Source organism: Trachypithecus francoisi, unplaced genomic scaffold (genome assembly GCF_009764315.1).
Source record: "Trachypithecus francoisi isolate TF-2019V2 unplaced genomic scaffold, Tfra_2.0 Lachesis_group7, whole genome shotgun sequence".
Lineage (NCBI taxonomy): Eukaryota > Metazoa > Chordata > Mammalia > Primates > Cercopithecidae > Trachypithecus > Trachypithecus francoisi.
This window is the reverse complement of record NW_022681472.1, coordinates 53,545,480-53,566,505: the sequence shown is the minus strand read 5'-3', so window position 1 is coordinate 53,566,505 and position 21,026 is coordinate 53,545,480. Positions and strand designations below refer to the sequence as shown.

Sequence of the window (21,026 nt, the reverse complement as noted above, 5' to 3'; positions counted from 1 at the left end):
GTTTTTCCCATTTCTGAAAAATTAAAAATGTACAAGATTAGTAATTTTAAATAAATTTTTCTAACACTTCTTACCAATGCCAGAAAATATTGAACGGTCACTCCAACTCCTTCCCCAGTCTTTTCCATTTGCATTAGCATCTCCAGTGTCTTGACTCCAGGCAGACGGCTCAGTTTTCCTCTTTCCTGCAGAAGCAGGTGAAACGGAGTTCCACTTCTCCTCACCTGCACTGATCTGTGAGGAGAGTTTTACAGACTTTTCATTCCAGCCTCCTCCATTGACAGTGAGGTTTTCATTCAATCCTGAAGAAACTTAAAGAAAAGAAAATGAAGATTAAAAAACAGGTACATGACTTCTTAAAACTGGGATATTTTCACATTTCTATGATTGCTTGACTTACATTTATCACTCACTTCCCCTACTATCCTTTGATCACCAAGGATTGCCTTTTTAATTTAAAAACAGGAGGCTTGAACATAACATATATACTAACAAAGTTGTCAACAGCAGAATGACTTGCTCGAAGGAAGTGCAACAGAGCAAACAGGAAAATGACACATATTCTGAATACTCACCCACTAAGAATATGAAGACATCTCCTTAGTTACATGTTCTTTCCTTAATTATTTATGTATATTACATTATGTCTCAAGCAACGATTCTAAAACCTGGCTGCACATTAATATTAACCGAAAAACTAATTAACAATAGACTCTGGAGCCTCAGCCCAGACCAATTAAAATGAGAATCTTTGTGGTGGAGCCCACATATCATTATGTATGTATAGTGTATGTATGTACACATACACGAATACACATAAGTGTGTGTACAGATAAGTACATGTTTCTTTTTACATATATGCGTGTTCGTGTTGTTTTTTAAAGCTTCCTGGATAACTAACGTGTAGCCAGGGTTGAGAACCATAAGCATGAAGGAAGCTGACAGTGCTAAGAACAAGCACTGAAAAGCCTGAAATGAGGCTGGGCGCAGTGGCTCATGCCTGTAATCCCAGCACTTTGGGAGGCTGGGGGCAGGCAGATGACCTGAGGTCAGGAGTTCGAGACTAGCCTGGCCAACGTGGTGAAACCCTGCCTCTACTAAAAACACAAAAATTAGCCAGGCGTGGTGGCAACCTGTAATCCCAGCTACTCACGAGGCTGAGGCAGAATTGTTTGAATCCAGGAGGCGGAGGTTGCAGTGAGCCGAGATAGTGCCACTGCACTCCAGCCTGGGCAACAAGCAAAATTCTGTCTCAAAAAAAAAAAAAAAAAAAAAAAAGAAAAAAAAGAAGCCTGATGCCTGTAATCCCAGCACATTGGGAGGCCGAGGTGTGTGGATCACCTGAGGTCAGGAGTTTGAGACCAGCCTGGCCAACATGGTGAAACTCCGTCTCTCCTAAAAAATACAAAAATTAGCCGGGTATGGTGGCGGGTGCCTGCAATCCCAGCTACTCGGAAGGTTGAGGCAGGAGAATCGCTTGCACCCGGGAGGTGGAGACTGCAGTGAGCCAAGACCACGCCACTACACTCCAGCCCGGGCAACAAGGGCAAAACTTCATCTCCAAAAAAATTAAAAAGCCTGAAATGAGAAGGTGCTTTTTTCATTTCCAAATTTATTTTACTACAACACTTTTGTTTTCAGGTCAGGCGTAACACTCTACTTAATTCAATCTTTATCATAAATGAGTAAATAAAATATTTTCTATTTATAAAACAATGAAAAACTTTAGACTATAGTCCATTCATTGTGAAAATATTTGAACTGTCAAGGAAGCAGTTAAAACATTATAGGAACTAAGGCTTTTTTTTTTAAAAACATACTAGCATCAAGTATTTTATCCGATATATGCTATATTAAACCCAAGCCCAACAAAAATCTTTCTTCTCTGCTGACTTAGTAGTGATATAAACAAGATTCAAAATTGCATATAAGTGACTAATGAATGTTTTTATATATGGGGGAAAAAAGACTAGAACATACCAAAGATTGTTAGAAGTGGGAGTGATTTTTCTTTTTATTTATTTTCCAAAATCTCTGGACTGTGATTATGTTACTTTATTAATTAAAAATCATTTTAAGACTTTTTTCTTTCCTTCTGTGTCATTCATGTGAGGAAAGAGATATGTATATAAATTTCTATTTTGACGGGCCTTCAATTTAAGTTATATGTAATTTCTCTCACCCTGAAGTGTAGAATCTCCTTTTCCAGATTTAAAGTTGCTAACTTGAACATTTAGATGAGAATCACCTGGTTAAAATAGAAATAAAATTTATTTAATACTAAATAGGCCACTATGCACATTAAATTAGGAGTAACACATAAATTAATTTTTACTTATTATCTATTATAAATTGCTCCTTCAAGTGCTAAATTCTTCTACTGGAAAAAAGTCAAAAGTTCCCTGTTGGTAAGGAATTGAGTTTTCTGGTTACCATATTCTTAGTCAACTAAAATGCCAATAAAGAACCTGGAAAACTGCCTACGTACAGACAGAGTTTGCTATTCTATAACAGTTATCAAGATTATTTTAAGTAGGAACTGGAGTATTGGGCTCTGTAATTGGATTCAACTTTGCCACCTCTCAACAACACCAGCTGCCTTTTCAACAATCCTGGAAGCAAACACATCAACTTATGAAGAACTTTGCCAGTATTTGGGACCAGGACTTAGGAAATATGGCAAGAGGTGAGAATACACATTATAACACAAAAATACTATTTCTCTGACACTAAAAAGCATAATGATCACAATGTTTAAAAAAACCAGCATGACATAGGATTGTGCAAGGATGGCATGCACAAGACAGTGAAAAAGAATCAACAAAAATACTAAAGCATAGCTAACATGTAACAGTGAAAATGGGTAAGTAGAAGTCATTGCTGTACCATGGCAATAAATTCCACCAAGTTATCAAGCAAAAAATAAAAGGTAACAAGGCTAAGAAAATGGCCTGGAAACAACTGAGGTGTGGGGAGGTGGGAAGATCATTAACAAAAAGACAAGGAAGATACGCCAATGCTTTCAAGCAAATTGAACAGTATCACTTTGCAGACTGGTGTCTCCAGGGTAAAAATGATGGTAATGTAAAGAGTGGGCTACCAAGAAGCCACCAGTATTGGATAGTATGAACATCTGAAATATCAATACTTGAGAGAAAGAACATTAGCTCAATCTTTGAAGTTGTGGCCTAGCTCTATCAAACATCTATGATATTCTCAAAAAGCTGGGGTGATAAGAAATCCAGACACAACCTGCACTAACCAGAACATGCATGATTCATCTTGGAATGAAAGCTCTCAACATGCAAAATGGTGATAAATCATTTCATTTAATAAATGTCTTATCCACTCTAAGGAACGGAGATGCAAGAGAGCTGGGGCAAAGTGATACACACTAGAAAAGTGGCAACATCATTTTCTCATATGACTCAAGGCAGAAAGGCAAATTTTAATTTAATAGGCCATTCATTAGCCAACATGTAACAACACTGCTGGTATTCGGTAAACCGATACACGGTTCACAATACTCTCATGAAGAAGGGTATATCAGCACAATGATGTTAGCATTCAAAATAGTCAGATTTTGACATAATGATATTTTGTACATCCGAATAAAAGGAGTTTGATTTGATGTACCACTGTCTTATGTTCCACTAATATACCTTTATTCTTCTTGGAACCAACAGGAAATGATGCGGTTGTAAGTTGCTCGGTGGTAACTGTGATGGTATTTTCTATCCCAGGGATAGTTGAATCCAATGAACCAGAATCAGTCAGCACCTTATCACGTTTACGTTGCTGTCGTTTCTCTCTGTGACTAATTTTAGTTTCCCAGGCTCCTGACACAGCCCCAGAAAAAAAATGTTATTCAGTAAGGGGAAGACAAAAAAGTTGTAGTTTTGGGGGAGAAAATGGGGTGGAGCACATAAAATATCATGATAAATTTAGATGTTAAGCTAAAACCAAGAGTGTTGATTATATTAACTCATCCTAAGAATGTGTTCTAATTTCATTATGTTGTTTTAGGCAACTGCTATTATTTATTCTGGTAATTTTTATCAAATCTGTCATCTATGGTTTAGAAAAAGTGACATATATAAGTCATCTTGTCTATCTTTTTTTATCTTGCTAGGTAGAAGTGATAGGAGAGTATTATATATAATCACTAATACATGGGTTTATTAGGTGATGATAATAAATGACTTCTAATGAATTTTGTACAAAGTCTTTCAGGAATGGTATATTTAAGAACCATGTGGGGAAAACAAACAAACAAACCATAATTCCAGGAGACAAAGACAAGATGAATGACTTTTTAATTGCTCAAAATACTGAGCTTGACTTTAAATTTCAAGGCAGTTCTCTTCAGAAAAAGCACTACTGGATCCTTAACAAAAGTGTTTCCTAACAGTGTCACAGCTCTATATATTAAGGTCTACAAAGTAAAACAAATGCAGTTTTTATATAACACACTTTGATAAAAAAGGATTAAAAATTTTCTAGTCCTTTCCCTTGCTCAAGTACCTTCATCAACTTCCTTTCCATCATGGCGTGAACTGTTTTGCACTGCTTTAGCATCTGACTTTGATTTCTTCTTATTTTTCTTTGACTGAAAGTAAAATAGAATGTTACTTAATATTTCATTATATTTTTGATAAGTAGGAGTCAGTAAAATACATAATGAAATGTATGATGCTGACAACTAAAAAAAATTTAATGTTTGATTTAAAAAACTTAACATATTAAGTGGCAATAATAATCATATGAGGTTACCATTGAGTGAGTGGTTACTATGTGTTAAGTATTCTGTACTCATTTCCTTATGTATTCCTTAAAAGAAACTTGCTGGACAAGGTATTAGCCCCATTTTAGAGATGAGGAAATGAAAACTCAGAGATGTTAAATATTAACTAAATTGTACCACATCACAATGTTAGTAAACTAAGTCATAATAGGAACTAGGTCTGTCTGGCTCCAAAGTCTGTGCCCTTCCACATCATGCTAATATAAGTTACATCATAAATAAGGTACTGTAATACGGTGTTTTCGAAGCAATAAAATTAAAATCTATTGCAACATGTTCAGATGAAAAATTATGTGGTGATTATTGTTTTTGGATTGCATAAAACAGATTGTTGCTATATTCTATGTATAACAAATTAATGGGTCAATTGTACATAGCAGGTACTATTTTTTCAGTTTCAAAGCAATGTTAAAATACCTAGGATTTGTATACAGATGTTTAATAATAGATAAAATACCTATACGCATACAAGCTATGGTTGTTTTCGAATGATCTTCCAATTCCCTTCTGCTAATATTGTTTTATCCTTTCAAAACCTTGCTAAAAACGAAATAAGCCATAATTTCTGTATTTAGATAAGTGCTTCCAAAAGAGAATTAACATTTATACAATAGTATTTTTATACTTTGTATTCACTTATTTAGCTATTTATTGACATCAGCTATGTTTATATATTACCGCACACTCTTTTTTTTTTTCTTTCCCGAGACGGAGTCTTGCTCTGTCACCCAGGTTGGAGTGCAGTGGCGCGATCTCAGCTTACCGTAACCTCCACCTCCCGGGTTCAAGCAATTCTCCTGCCTCAGTCTCTGGAGTAGCTGGGATTACAGGTGCCCGCCACCACACCTGGCTAATTTTTGTATTTTTATTAGAGACAGGGCTTCACCATGTTGGCCAGGCTGGTCTCGAACTCCTAACCTTGTGTTCTGTCCGCCTTGGCCTCCCAAAGTACTGCACACTATCTTAAGAGGCAGTAAATGAATTTGAGCAAGTGAGTAAGCAATGACAGAAAATTGTTTTTCCTACCAATAAAAAACCTGCATATATTCTCAAGTGACATGATCTCTTGAAAGTGATTAAAAACTGTCTTTGACAAGAGATTACATTAAAAAACTAATTTTTTTACTGACCTCATAATTGATTTGCATTTGTTCGTTTCATTGCATGTTCTCATCATTAACATGTATGTTTAATATACTGTTTTATTACAGTATGTATATTTAATATACTGCTTTATTACACGTACCAAACTAGACTCACATCCACTTAAAAAAAAAAGATATGTGGAGATACCATCCACATACCGTAATATTCACCCTTTTAAAGGTGCACAATTCAGTGGTTTTTAGTATATCTGAAGTTGCACAACTATCAAAATTATTTATTTTTTTTGAGATGGAGTCTCGCTCAGGCACCCAGGCTGTACTGCAGTGCCGTGATCTCAGCTCACTGCAACCTCTGCTCCCAGGTTCAAGCAATTCTCCTGCCTCAGCATCCTGAATAGCTGGGATTACAGGTGCCCACCACCACACCTAGCTAATTTTTGTATTTTTAATAGAGACAGGCTTTCACCATGTCGGCCAGGCTGGTCTCGAACTCCTAACCTCCAGTGATCCACCTTGGCCTCCCAAAGTGTTGGGATTATAGGCATGAGCCACTGCTCCCAGCCTGAAAATTATTATTTAATCCCAAAAAAGAAACTCTGTAATGGTTAGCATTTACTCTCAGCTCCTCTTTTCTCACTGGCAACCATGATTCTACCTTCGGTCTTTGTCTTTACCATAGCCACTCTTAAGTAAAGACAATATATTGAACGTCTGTCAATTACAGTTGAGCAGAGGCAGCAAACTTTTTCTGCAAAGGACCAAACAGTAAATATGTTAGGCTTTGCAGGCCGTAATAGGGTTTTGGAGGAACCACACAACTCTGCTCATATAGCATGAAAGTAGCCATATACAATTTATAAACAAATGGGTGTGTGACTATGTTCCAATAAAATTCTATTTACAAAAACAGGCATCTGGCTGGATTTGGGGTGTCAGAGTTTGCTATCCTTGGTCTACAGCAGTGCTGGCCAACAGAAACATAATGCAAACCACATACATATTTTTAAAAATATCTAGTAGACACATTTGTAAGTTAAAATAGGTGACAATTTTAATATTTAACACAACGCATCTATAATACTGTCATTTTGACACGGAACTCATATTAAAAAAGCAACACAATAAGATAGTATGTAAAAGAAAACAAAGTAAGTCTTCGAAATCTGGTATGTATTTTACACTTAACAGCTATCTCAATTTGGACTAGGTGCTTTTTATTATTATTATTTTTTGAGACGGAGTTTCACTCTTGTTGCCCAGGCTGGAGTGCAATGGCACAATCTCAGTTCACTGCAACCTCTGCCTCCTGGGTTCAAGCAATTCTCCTGCCTCAGCTTCCTGAGAAGTTGGGATTACAGGGCATGCGCTACCATGCATGTAAAAGTAGCTGGAACCACAGGTGCATGCCACCACCCGCACTGATTTTTTTAAGAGAGAGAATCTCCCTGTGTGTTGCCCCGGCTGGGCTCATACTCCTGAGCTCAAGTGATCCTCTCACCTCAACCTTCCAAATTACTGGGATTACAGGTGTGAGCCACCACACTCAGCAATGTTAAACACTTTTTATGGCCTCAGTTTCTATCTGTAAAATGGGGATACCTACTTCAGTTCCTGTGGACCTGCACTGTCCAGTATGGTAGCCGCTTGCCACATGTGGATATTGAGCACTTAAAATGTGACTAGTCTGGCCGGGCACGGTGGCTCACACCTGTAATCCCAGCTCTTTGGGAGGCCGAGGCAGATGGATCACCTGAGGTCGGGAGTTTGAGACCACTCTGACCAACATGGAAAAACCCCGTCTCTACTAAAAATACAAAAAAGTAGCCAGACGTGGTGGCAGGCGCCTGTAGTCCCAGCTACTAGGGAGGCTGAGGCATGAGAATCACTTGAACTCGGGAGGTGGAGGTTGCAGTGAGCTGAGATTGCGCCACTGCACTCTAGCCTGGATGACAGAGAGAGACTCCATCTCAAAAAAAAAAAAAGAGTGTCTAAGAGCATCACATGGTAAAACGGTGAAACTAGGACTGAAGTCCAATTCTGATCCAGTTTACCCTCACAAATAACCTCTTAGTTTCCCTACATTTAACTCTAAATACAAATGTAATCATACATTAGCTATGTGGCTTTGGGCTAAATCATTCCAAACCCTTTTCCCCAACTGTAAATATGGAGAAAAATTCCTACTAACCTCACGTAAGGTTATTTTAAGAATTAAAACGAAAAGTGAAAAGACTGTTAACTACAAGGTAGTATACATAAATACTTTTTTTTTAAAGAAGGGAGACTTTGAAGAAATCACAGAAATTATGTTTACACAGAAATATCTGGGGATTTGTAACTAAAAATCTGTAGAAAAAAGATTATCGTAGATTAGGCTTAAATATTATTTGATTTTACTAGTGCCTCCAAAAGTAATTAACAATTGGCCGGGTGCAGTGGCTCACGTCTGTAATCCCAGCACTTTGGGAGGCCGAGGCGGGCAGATCACGGGAGGTCGGGAATTCAAGACCAGCCTGGGCCAACATGGTGAAATCTCGTCTCTACTAAAAATACAAAAATCAGCTGGGCGTGGTGGCAGGTGCCTGTAATCCCAGCTACTCGGGAGGCTGAGGCAGGAGAATTGCTTGAATCCAGGAGGCGGAGGTTGCAGTGAGCCAAGATGGCGCCACTGCACTCCAGCCTGGGCGACAAGGCAAGACTCCATTTCAACAACAACAACAACAACAACAACAACAAGTAATTAACAATAACACCCGTCCTGATAAGATTAAATAAAATAATATCCTATGAAAAGCTTTAAAATAAATATGTGATATATACTGCTATTTGCCCCGGCCATATAATGAAGCAAACATCTTAGTTCCTTTTTTTATTTTACAAAAATTATCTGGGCATGGTGTCGCATGCCTGTAATCACAGCTACTCGGGAGGCTGAGGCAGAACAATCACTTGAACCTGGGAGGAGGAGGTTGCAGTGAGCCAAGATCACACCATTGCACTCCCAACTGGGCAACAAGACTGAAATTCTGTCTCAAAAAAAAAAAAAAAAATTCTCATCTTCAAGAGTTTCCTTCCCAATATATCTTATCAATCCAATTAATTTTCATTCTTAAAAAAAAATGCACACTATAGATATTTCCTACCTTTTATAACATCTAACTTCCTTATATGACATATGATGTCTTCCACAAATTGATCTCAACCTTGTATTCCTTTATTCATACATATGAGCATTTGATTCTAAGACTGGTATCTTTTTGAATATTCCTGGTTTTGACCAAGCTGGATTGACTGTGGATTTTTTCTCAGAACATAGCGCTACAAAGACAGAGTGCTGGGATGATTTTCTTTGCACCTGAATCATCTGCTCCCCTACTGATGTTCAATGCCTGAAATGGCCTGTACTCATTTTTTTTTTTTCGTGATCCAGCTCAAGTTCCACTCCATTTGCTTTATCTCTACCACTGTCCCCCTTTTCCTTTCCCCTAAGTACATATAATCTCGCATCTCAAAACATTTAAAGCTGACAAAGATTTGGCCATTTGTCACAAACTTCCTTGGGACATTTCCAATACGGCTATACCTTTCCATGTGTTCAAGTGTTCCCAGTTTTCCAATAATAATACAAGCTTCTTAAAAGCAAGAGAACAAGAGATATATTCTCAACAGAATCTCTACTTTCCTTTATTTGAACGCTGCATGATCGGCACTGATAGAAATACGTTTCTGAGGAAGCCTGCCCAGCATCTGAAATTAGTAGGGGCTCAGATGCTGCATGAAGCAAACGACCTTTAACCCAAAACCTCCGAAATTATTCAAAACAGACATCACTCAATGTATCAGGAGTCACCTCAAAAAATCTGTATGTAAATTTTCCTATTAGCTTTCATTAAAATTTCATATTATGTCTTTTTTCCATCTCATATGCATAATACAGATATTAACAACAAAGTGGGCTATAACATAGTCCCATTGGATAAAAATATTTGTCTATGTTATATGTTAAGTACATGTATATGCATGTATGCACATGTACGTGCATGTATACATACACACATCATAACACTCCTAAAGGAGGAATGAATTAAATGACAATGAATACATATCCATTGGGACTACAAACAATATTTGCACCTGGAACAGCAAATGGCTTCATTCTTTTAAATCTAGATGATGAGCTGGGTGCGATGGTATGTGCTTGTAATCCCAGCACTTTGGAGGGGCTGAGGTGGGCCGACTGCTTGAGGCCAGGAGTTTGAGACCAGCCTGGGCAACATGGCAAAACTCTGTCTCTATAAAAAATAAAAAATTAGCTGGGCATGGTGGTACACACCTGTAGTCCTAGCTACTTGGAAGACTGAGGTGGGAGGATCACTTGAGCCCAGGAGGTCGAGGTTGCAGTGAGCCAGGGTTGCACCACTGCACTCCAGCCTGGGCCACAGTGCAAGACCTTGTCTCAAACAAACAAATCTAGATGATGAAAAAGCTTTGATAAATAATCATTAGATCCACCATTACAACTTTCTAAAACTGCTAAAGATATATACTAAATAATAGATTGACAATTCCTTAGGAAATTATGATGCATAAGTTCCAAAAATTCTAAGATCTTATCAGCAGTTACTCAAAATATTCAAATAAGCAGTGCCAATACCCAATTGCTAATCAATATATGGAATATATGGTAACTCGCTTAAATACCTAAATATGCCAGATAAAGGGGTCTGCTATCACTCCTGTAACAGTGGGTTAAATAAGCTTGTTATTCTTATACTTCTATGGGAAAAAATTGAGCGTATACCCCAAAATGTTTATTTATAAATTTTATACACATTCTACTACACTGATAGTGTATACAGTTGTAAAACATAACTATTTTTAGTGATAGCAATATGAACATGCTTTATTCTTTTGAATATCTTCTAAATCCATTCATTTTCATATTTGCGAAAATTCAGCCAGTAAATTTTAATCTTTTTTTTTTTTTTTTTTGGGATGGAGTCTCGCTCTGTAGCCCAGGCTGGAGTGCAGTGGCCGGATCTCAGCTCACTGCAAGCTCCGCCTCCCAGGTTCACGCCATTCTCCTGCCTCAGCCTCCCGAGTAGCTGGGACTACAGGCGAGTAGCTGGGACTACAGGCGCCCGCCACCTTGCTCGGCTAATTGTTTTTGTATTTTTTAGTAGAGACAGGGTTTCACCGTGTTAGCCAGGATGGTCTTGATCTTGTGACCTCGTGATCTGCCCGTCTCGGCCTCCCAAAGTGCTGGGATTACAGGCTTGAGCCACCGCGCCCGGCATAAATTTTAATCTTTAACATCAATACATTGTTTCTACTTGAATCAGAAAGTTCTACATTTTTTTGTACTTTTCTACTTTATTATTATTATTATTATCATTTGTTCTTGTTATTATCAAGGGTGAGATAATTTTTTTTTTTTGTATTTTTAACAAGTGAATTCACTAAAAAGACAAAATTTTACATCTGGTTTATAGTTATCACTTACATAGTTCCATTTAAATTCTCAAAGTAACCCAAGTAAATGTTATTCTCTCCATTTTGTAGATGAGAAAAGGGAGGCACAAGTGATTCCTAACCAACCCCCAAACCACATCATTAGTCAAGTGACAGAACTGGAACTGGATCCCATGTACTCGTGCTCTAGAATCTGGGCTGTTGGCTATTTTTCTGTTAGAAAATTGCTTCCAAGCTGGGCAGATATGAGGATTTTCACATCTAACATACAAATGCTCTTTAATAACAAAATCACGCAATGATGTAAATTTGTCAGCATACGCTCTTCATTGCATGAGCTTCTTCCAACAATTGGCTATTTTCTGATATCTTGTTAAGCAAGCTTTCCTTAACCGTGAAGGGGCAGATTCAGTATAAATTCTTTGCAGAAGTATCTGGTAAGCAGACAACCATTTGTCTTTATAAAAAAGATTCAACAGACTTGGAACACTTCATTTTTCGTAAAAGAAAAATAGGCCAGTCAAGGTTGCTAATGCCTGTAATCCCAAAATATTGGGAGGCCAAGGTGGGAGGATTGTTTGAGGCCAGGAGTTTGAGACCAGCCTGGGTGACTAAGCAATTCTGTCTCTCCAAAAAAAAAAGACAGAAAGAAAAAGAAAAAAAATGGTGTAGGGGAGCTACTCAGGAGGCTAAAGGGGAAGGATCTCTTGAGCCCAGAAGTTCCAGGCTGCAGTGAGCCATGACTGCGCCACTGCACTCTAGCCTGGGCAACAGAGTGAAAACCTGTGTCAAAGACAGAAAGGAAAGAAAAGAGACAGAAAGAAAGAGGAAGAAAGGAGAAAAATGTATGACTCATTTTTAAAAGTTGCTCAGCTTTATCAAAGTATTTTGCTACAATAGAGTCAATGAATCCTCTTTGTAAAATCTTTGCATCATAAAAGATGATTATCACCTTAAGCCTTACTGTAATTTGAAGGTCTTCCAATTTGCAATCTGGCATTAATCTCTTTTGTCGTCATAGTTTCCTAGAAATAACGTAGTAAATAAATTTCACACATGGTGGTATCTCTTCCTAACTCCCCATTTATTTTTTTGTTTAATTCAAGTCAAAGCCATCCCCCTGTTTAATTCCAGTCAAAGCTATCCCTCCATCAGTGGTTTCTGTTTAGTTTTTCCACAAACATTTAAAAAAGTTAAATAAGTGATTTACTGTTGAGAATATATCTTTGCGGATATCTCTTTAGTTGCTAACAAAAGTGGTTCTTGGCCGGGCGCGGTGGCTCAAGCCTGTAATCCCAGCACTTTGGGAGGCCGAGACGGGCGGATCACGAGGTCAGGAGATCGAGACCATCCTGGCTAACACGGTGAAACCCCGTTTCTACTAAAAACTACAAAAAACTAGCCGGTCGAGGTGGCGGCGCCTGTAGTCCCAGCTACCCAGGAGGCTGAGGCAGGAGAATGGCGTGAACCCGGGAGGCGGAGCTTGCAGTGAGCTGAGATCCGGCCACTGCACTCCAGCCTGGGTGACAGAGCGAGAGTCCGTCTCAAAAAAAAAAAAAAAAAAAAAAACCACAAAAGTGTTTCTTCACGTATTTCATTACTGAAATAGAATCTAGCAAGTTCTCCCAAGCTTTAATGTTAGAAACATCTGTACATTATCCCTACCAGGCTGAGTAATTTGCTCTGGTACTAATTTATTTAATATCATTAGCAACGTTTTTATGCAGCATCAAACAGTATATGCTAAGGAATGAATGCATTTCGGTTGACTGTAATATTGTTTTTCGCTAATTACCACATCAGAAGGAACAAGAGTTTCCCCATAGTACTTCTCTCTCTATTTAAATAAGAAACCCCCAAGAAATGCATCCAGTCATTTACAATTAAATTCAGTAAAATTTTGTCATATAGAAGAATGCATAAACATCTCTTAAAAAACTAGAAATGCCAGTTTTTACATTCTGAATGCTTAGATAGCTAGCTAAATTAAAATAGTTTCAGAATATCATTAGCTTAAATTTCAAGGCATGGTATAATTAGCCAAAGTTTTTTATTTTAAGTACCAAAAGTAGAAATATACTTTTATTTCAAAACCCCTTCTTGATGATTTCGCTATTTGGACCAACTTATACAACATCCGATTAAATCATCATAACTTAATGGTGATGTGGCAGATAGAGTTCTTACTAGAAATAACAGTGTCCACTTTCTTTTTTTTTCTTTTTTTTTTTTTGAGACAGGCTTTCATTGTCGCCCGGGCTGGAGTGCAGCGGTGTGATCAAGGCTCACTGCAGCCTCGACCTCCTGGGCTCAAGTGATCCTCCTATACCAGCTTCCCATATAGCTGGGACTACAGGCATGTGCCATCACACCTGGCTAATTTTTATATTTTCTTTTCTTTTCTTTTTTGAGACAGAGTCTCACTCTGTCACCCAGGTTGGAGTGCAATGGCACAATTTCAGCTCACTGCAACCTCCACCTCACAGGTTCAAGTGATACTCCTGTCTCAGCCTCCTGAGTAGCTGGGACTACACCAAGCCCAGCTAATTTTTTGTATTTTTTAGTAGAGACAGGGTTTCACCATATTAGCCAGGATGGTCTCGATCTCCTGACTTTGTGATCTGTCCACCTTGGCCTCTCAAAGCGCTGGGATTACAGGCGTGAGTCACTGCACCTGGCCAATTTTTGTATTTTTTGTAGAGACAAGGTTTCACCATGTCGCCCAGGCTGGTCTCGAACTCCTAGGCTCAAGCAATCCACCCACCTTGGCCTCCCCCAAAGTACTGGGATGTGAGCCACCACACCCAGCTGAGTATTTCTAATATTAGCCAATACCCAAACAATAAGTGATATCACTTATTAGAGTGGCAAAAAGTACATGCTGACAGTAAGAGTAGATCTATTCAAACGGCTCACTGCCCCCTTAGCAGATTTTGACGGAGAATTGCAAAGTACAAAGGCATAGCATACAATTCATGCCAAAAAGACCAATTTAAGAAATATAATTTATTATTTGCGTAGTATCAAAACTATCACAAGGGGGATATTGTACAAATTTTAAGTGACACCATCCTTATCACTAAGATACTTTCTGCATGCCAGAGACAAACCATAAAAGTAAAAATAAATAAATAAATAAAAACACTTTCTGTGTGGCCAGGTGCAGTGGCTCAAGCCAGTAATCCCAGCACTTTGGGAGACAGGTGGGAGGAACACATGCATCCAGGAGTTCAAGAACAGCCTGGGCAATACAGTGAGACCCTGTCTTTACAAAAAATACAAAAATTAACCAGGCATGGTGGTGCATGCCTGTAGTCCCAGCTACTTGGGGGGCTGAGGTGGGAGGATCACCTGAGTCCGTAAGATTGAGGATGCTGTAAGCCACGATTGCACCACTTCACTTAGCCTGGGCAACAGAGTGAGACTCTGTCTCTTAAAAAAAAAAGATAACCTGTTGCAATTGCAATTAGCCATTTATACAAGATATGTAGCCAGGTTCTAAATGTAATTCTGTTTTTTTGTAGACAGGGTCTGGCTCTGTTACCTAGGTTGGAGTGCAGTGGCATGATCTTGGCTCATTGCAACCTCTACCTCCTGGGCTTAAGCCATCCTCCCACCTCAACCTGCCAAGGAGCTGGGACTACAGGCATATGCTAATACAACAGGCTAATTTTTGTACTTTTTGAAGAGACAGGGTTTTGCCATGTTGTCCAGGCTGGTTTCAAAATCCTGAGCTCAAACAATTTGCCCACCTCAGCCTCCCAAGTGCTGGTATTACAGGCATGAGCCACCTTTGCCTGGCCCTGAATGCAATTTTTTTTTTTTTTTTTTGAGACAGTGTCTGGCTCTGTCACCCAGGCTGCAGTGCAGTGGCGCAATCTAGGCTCACTGCAACCTCCACCTCCTGGGTTCAAGCGATTCTTGTGCCTCAGCCTCCCGAGTACCTGAGACTACAGGTGCACGCCACCACACTCAGCTAATATTTGTATTTTCAGTAGAGACTGGGTTTTGCCATGTTGGTCAGGCTGGTTGCAAACTCCTGACCTCATGTGACCCACTTGCCTCAGCCTCCCAAAGTGCTGGGATTACAGGCATGAGCCACTGTGCCCAGCCCTGAATATAATTCTTATTCAATTTATTAATTCTCTATTCTGGAAGTACTGGTCCCTAAAAATTTGGTGAACTGACATCTTTAATATTTATAGCCCTATAAACTTCTAAAGATTTTGGTGGTAACGTCAGAAGTGATAAAGGAACAAAAGCACGAATAAAAGGGAATGCTGGCTGGGCACAACAGCTCACACCTGTAATCTCAACAATTTGGGAGGGCAGAGGCGGGTGGATCACTTGAGCCCAGGAGTTCAAGACCAGCCTGGGCAACACGGTGAGATCCCATCTCTACAAAAAATAAAAAATTAGTCGGGTGTGGTGGTGCATGCCTGTAGTCCCAGCTACTTGGGAAGCTGAGGTTGGAGAATCACTTGAGGCCGGGTGGGCAAGGTTGCAGTGAACCTTGGTCATGCCACTGCACTTCAGCCTGGGTGACAGAGCAAGACTCTGTCTTTAAAAAAAAAAAAAAAAAAAAGGCCGGGCGCGGTGGCTCAAGCCTGTAATCCCAGCACTTTGGGAGACAGGTGGGAGGAACACATGCATCCAGGAGTTCAAGAACAGCCTGGGCAATACAGTGAGACCCTGTCTTTACAAAAAATACAAAAATTAACCAGGCATGGTGGTGCATGCCTGTAGTCCCAGCTACTTGGGGGGCTGAGGTGGGAGGATCACCTGAGTCCGTAAGATTGAGGATGCTGTAAGCCACGATTGCACCACTTCACTTAGCCTGGGCAACAGAGTGAGACTCTGTCTCTTAAAAAAAAAAAGATAACCTGTTGCAATTGCAATTAGCCATTTATACAAGATATGTAGCCAGGTTCTAAATGTAATTCTGTTTTTTTTGTAGACAGGGTCTGGCTCTGTTACCTAGGTTGGAGTGCAGTGGCATGATCTTGGCTCATTGCAACCTCTACCTCCTGGGCTTAAGCCATCCTCCCACCTCAACCGGCCAAGGAGCTGGGACTACAGGCATATGCTAATACAACAGGCTAATTTTTGTACTTTTTGAAGAGACAGGGTTTTGCCATGTTGTCCAGGCTGGTTTCAAAATCCTGAGCTCAAACAATTTGCCCACCTCAGCCTCCCAAGTGCTGGTATTACAGGCATGAGCCACCTTTGCCTGGCCCTGAATGCAATTTTTTTTTTTTTTTTTTGAGACAGTGTCTGGCTCTGTCACCCAGGCTGCAGTGCAGTGGCGCGATCTAGGCTCACTGCAACCTCCACCTCCTGGGTTCAAGCGATTCTTGTGCCTCAGCCTCCGAGTACCTGAGACTACAGGTGCACGCCACCACACTCAGCTAATATTTGTATTTTCAGTAGAGACTGGGTTTTGCCATGTTGGTCAGGCTGGTTGCAAACTCCTGACCTCATGTGACCCACTTGCCTCAGCCTCCCAAGTGCTGGGATTACAGGCATGAGCCACTGTGCCCAGCCCTGAATATAATTCTTATTCAATTTATTAATTCTCTATTCTGGAAGTACTGGTCCCTAAAAATTTGGTGAACTGACATCTTTAATATTTATAGCCCTATAAACTTCTAAAGATTTTCGTGGTAACGTCAGAAGTGATAAAGGAACAAAAGCACGAATAAAAGGGAATGCTGGCTGGGCACAACAGCTCACACCTGTAATCTCAACAATTTGGGAGGGCAGAGGCGGGTGGATCACTTGAGCCCAGGAGTTCAAGACCAGCCTGGGCAACACGGTGAGATCCCATCTCTACAAAAAATAAAAAATTAGTCGGGTGTGGTGGTGCATGCCTGTAGTCCCAGCTACTTGGGAAGCTGAGGTTGGAGAATCACTTGAGGCCGGGTGGGCAAGGTTGCAGTGAACCTTGGTCATGCCACTGCACTTCAGCCTGGGTGACAGAGCAAGACTCCGTCTTTAAAAAAAAAAAAAAAAAAAAAGGCCGGGCGCGGTGGCTCAAGCCTGTAATCCCAGCACTTTGGGAGGCCGAGATGGGCGGATCACGAGGTCAGGAGATCGAGACCATCCTGGCTAACACGGTGAAACCTCGTCTCTATTAAAAATACAAAAAACTAGCCGGGCGAGGTGGCGGGTGCCTGTAGTCCCAGCTACTCCGGAGGCTGAGGCAGGAGAATGGCATAAACCCGGGAGGCGGAGCTTGCAGTGAGCTGAGATCCGGCCACTGCACTCCAGCATGGGCGGCAGAGCGAGACACCGTCTCAAAAAAAAAAAGTATGTTGAATATTTTTTACTATGATGTTTTTGGTCTGCAGACTACTGACTGGTGTATAAATAAGGTTTTTAATTAACTCAAGGAAAAAAGTGTTCTATTTTCTGAGATTTTTGTTTTTTCTGCTTCCATTGTGTCAATATTCTTTCATTTTTGTAATTGTAACAATGTTTTTAAAAATGTACTTGATGAAATTAAAATTGCTTTAGAGTCAATTTCATCCACTTTCTGGCCAAATATGGCAAGTTCCTATTTTATATTGCTTCACGTTTTGGCATTATTTTTCTCACTTGTCCCAAATATATATACAAATTGGGCATGGTTAAATGGGAAAACATGGATTATCCAAGACGCATACTAGTTATATTTCGCTATTTTGCCTATACCAGCAGTTCTCCATCTTAATAACCTTGTCATACAGTATCAGGATGAGAGTGTGAAAACTGTCACAAATCTCCTTAAAAGTAGAAAAGTCTGTAATTGATTCCCCCCTTTGGTGAGGTTTAACTTAAAGGAGATTCAGGGTTATTCCACTTGGCACTACTGCTATTTTCCTAAATGGAAGAAGTAGGAGAACTGCAGGTGCAGGGAAGTGCCCACAACTTGCACTTCATCTCTATCTCCTTATCCTGTTTATTTTTTTCTCATTTTTGTTCTTTTCAGAGACAGGGTCTCTGTTTTTCAGGCTGGAGTGCAGTGACTTGATTACAGCTTGCTACAGTCCCAAACTCTGGGGCTCAAGTGATCCTCCCACCTCAGCCTCCTGAGTAGCTGGGACTACAGGAGCATGCCACCATGCCTCGCTAATTAAAAATTTTTTTTAATTAACTGATTTTTGAGATAGGGTTTCACTCTGTCGACCAGGCTGGAGTGCCATGGTGTGATCTTGGTTCACTGCAACCTCCATCTCTTCAGCTCAAGCAATGCTCCCACCTCAGCCTCCCAAGTAGCTGGGAATACAGGTATGCACCACCATGCCTGGCTATTTTTTTTGTAGATCTGGGGTTTTGCCACATTGCCCAAGCTGGTCTTGAACTCCTGAGTTCAAGCTATCTGCCTGCCATGGCCTCCCAGAGTGCTGGCATTACAGGTGTGAGCCACTGCACCTGGCCAATTTCTCTCCCCACCCTGAGACAGAGTTTTTGCTCTTGTTGCCCAGGCTGGAGTGCAATGGCACGATCTCAGCTCACTGCAACTTCCGCCTCCTGGGTTGAAATGATTCTCCTGCCTCAGCCTCCCAAGTAGCTGGGATTACAGGTGCCAGTCACCACGCCCCACTAATTTTCTGTATTTTTAGTAAAGACGGAGTTTCAGCATGTTGGCCAGGCTGGTCTCGAACTCCTGACCTCAGGTGATCCACCCACCTTGGCCTCGTAAAGTGCTGGGATTACAGGTGTGAACCAATGTGCCCGGCCTAAATTAAAAAAATTTTTTGTACAGCTGGGGTCTCACTATGTTGCCCAGGCTCTGTCTTGAACTTCTGGCCTCAAGAGATCCTCCCTCCTTGGCCTCCTGAAGTGCTGGGATTACAGATGTGAGCCACCATGCCTGACCTAATTGTTTTCTTTCATAGCACTTACCACCAGATAGTAGAGAATATATGCTTATATTTTTAGTTGTTTTCCCGACTAAGTTTCACGAGAGTAGTGGCTCTTGTTTTATCAACTGTTGTATTTCTAATGCCTACAGTAGTACCTTGCACAGAGAAGATACTCAGTTAATTTATGAGTAACCAATGAAAGAGCCTAAAATTAGACTGAATTACATATAGCCCTGTCTACCTAACTCTTACTTGGTCCCTCCACTCAATTAAAACCTCTGAGCTATTATCTTTGTATACATGATCCATCATCCAAGTCATTAAATTATTTAAATATGTCTGGTGTGGGCTCATAAGACATGGTACACGGCACAAGCAGCATGACTAAACTCACAATCTTAAGACATTTACAAGAAACCTCTCTTAAGAACTCCTTTTATCTAGCTTTGAACTTTTCCCCAGATACGGTTCTTACATTCCCGACAAACTAATAAATTAATTCCAGTATGAGGATCCCACTCTTGCCTCAATCTAAGCATGTTTAAAACCAAATTTGCCATTTCACTGTTTTTCTTTTTTTTTTTTTTTTTTTTTTTTTGAGACGGAGTCTTGCTCTGCCGCCCAGGCTGGAGTGCAGTGGCGGGTCTCAGCTCACTGCAAGCTCCGCCTCCTGGGTTTACGCCATTCTCCTGCCTCAGCCTCCCAAGCAGCTGGACTACAGGCGCCCGCCATGTCGCCCGGCTAGTTTTTTTTGTATTTTTAGTAGAGACGGGGTTTCACCATGTTAGCCAGGATGGTCTCGATCTCCTGACCTCGTGATCCGCCCGTCTCGGCCTCCCAAAGTGCTGGGATTACAGGCTTGAGCCACCGCGCCCGGCCGCATTTCACTGTTTTTCAATCCCCTCTTGCCACTTCCTGTGTGAGGTAAAGCCATGGTATAGTGGGAAAATGACTGACTGGGGCAGAAATCCTGGTTCTGGTCTCTGTTTTGCTATTTGCAGTTTAGACAGAAAAGTCTAGAGGGATAAATATGGTTTTCCGGGTATGGTATTCTTTTACAGAAAAACAGTTTTGTCTACCTTAAAGGGAACCTTGAAAACTAATGCCTTGGGTGGGAACCCAAGAAATGATGAAGCTATAAATTCTGTGGCACAAGAGAACCCAAAAGGTTAATAGTCCAAGGCTCAGAGAACATATCAAAGCACTCAGATAAAACATTTAAAGACTCCAAAGGACTACAATGGGAGTTTAATAGGTTCAGGAAGGGGGAAAAAAAGAACCGGACAGTAAATATTTTAGGCTTTGCAGATCATAAGGCTGCTCTGTTGAAATTATCCAACTCCACTGCTATAGTAAAAAACTGCTAATGATAAATAAATAAGTGTGGCTGTGTTCCCATAAAACTTTATTTACAAAAACAGGCAGAGCACTAGATTTGGCCATGGTTTGCCAACCTATGGTTTTAACCTATAGTTTCTAAGATGCATTATGGAAGGAAAATACACATGTATATAAACACTCTGGGCATGTAGATAATTCTGTTTTGCTAAGAGCTGTTCTAGCTTAAACGCATGTTGCCTCAAAATTATTTTGTATTTTACTTTCTAGACACTGATCTCTCCCAGAGCAATTCTCATACCTCTGGGTCACATGATACTCTTTCAGATTCTTAAAATGTATTAAGAATGTCAAAGAGCCATTATTATTATTATTATTATTATTTGAGATGGGGTCTTGCTCTACCACCCAGGCTGGAGGGCAGCGGCATGATCTCGGCTCACTGCAACCTCTGCCTCC

General features: G+C 40.3%; 1 protein-coding gene across 8 annotated transcripts in view; it reads right to left on the bottom strand.

The window, feature by feature from the left end:
* Positions 1-21,026, bottom strand: part of MTDH (metadherin) — an 80,574-nt gene that overhangs the window by 37,323 nt on the left and 22,225 nt on the right. For 5 of the 8 annotated variants that reach the window (XM_033203398.1, XM_033203402.1, XM_033203395.1 and 2 more), the window contains exons 3-6: positions 4,525-4,609; positions 3,663-3,839; positions 2,183-2,248; positions 75-311 (exon numbers count right to left, since the gene is read on the bottom strand). In XM_033203398.1, the coding sequence (XP_033059289.1) occupies positions 75-311; positions 2,183-2,248; positions 3,663-3,839; positions 4,525-4,609 (565 nt within the window). The remainder of the gene's footprint in view (positions 1-74; positions 312-2,182; positions 2,249-3,662; positions 3,840-4,524; positions 4,610-21,026) is intronic. The other 3 variants (XM_033203396.1, XM_033203403.1, XM_033203399.1) reach the window with 1 other exon arrangement.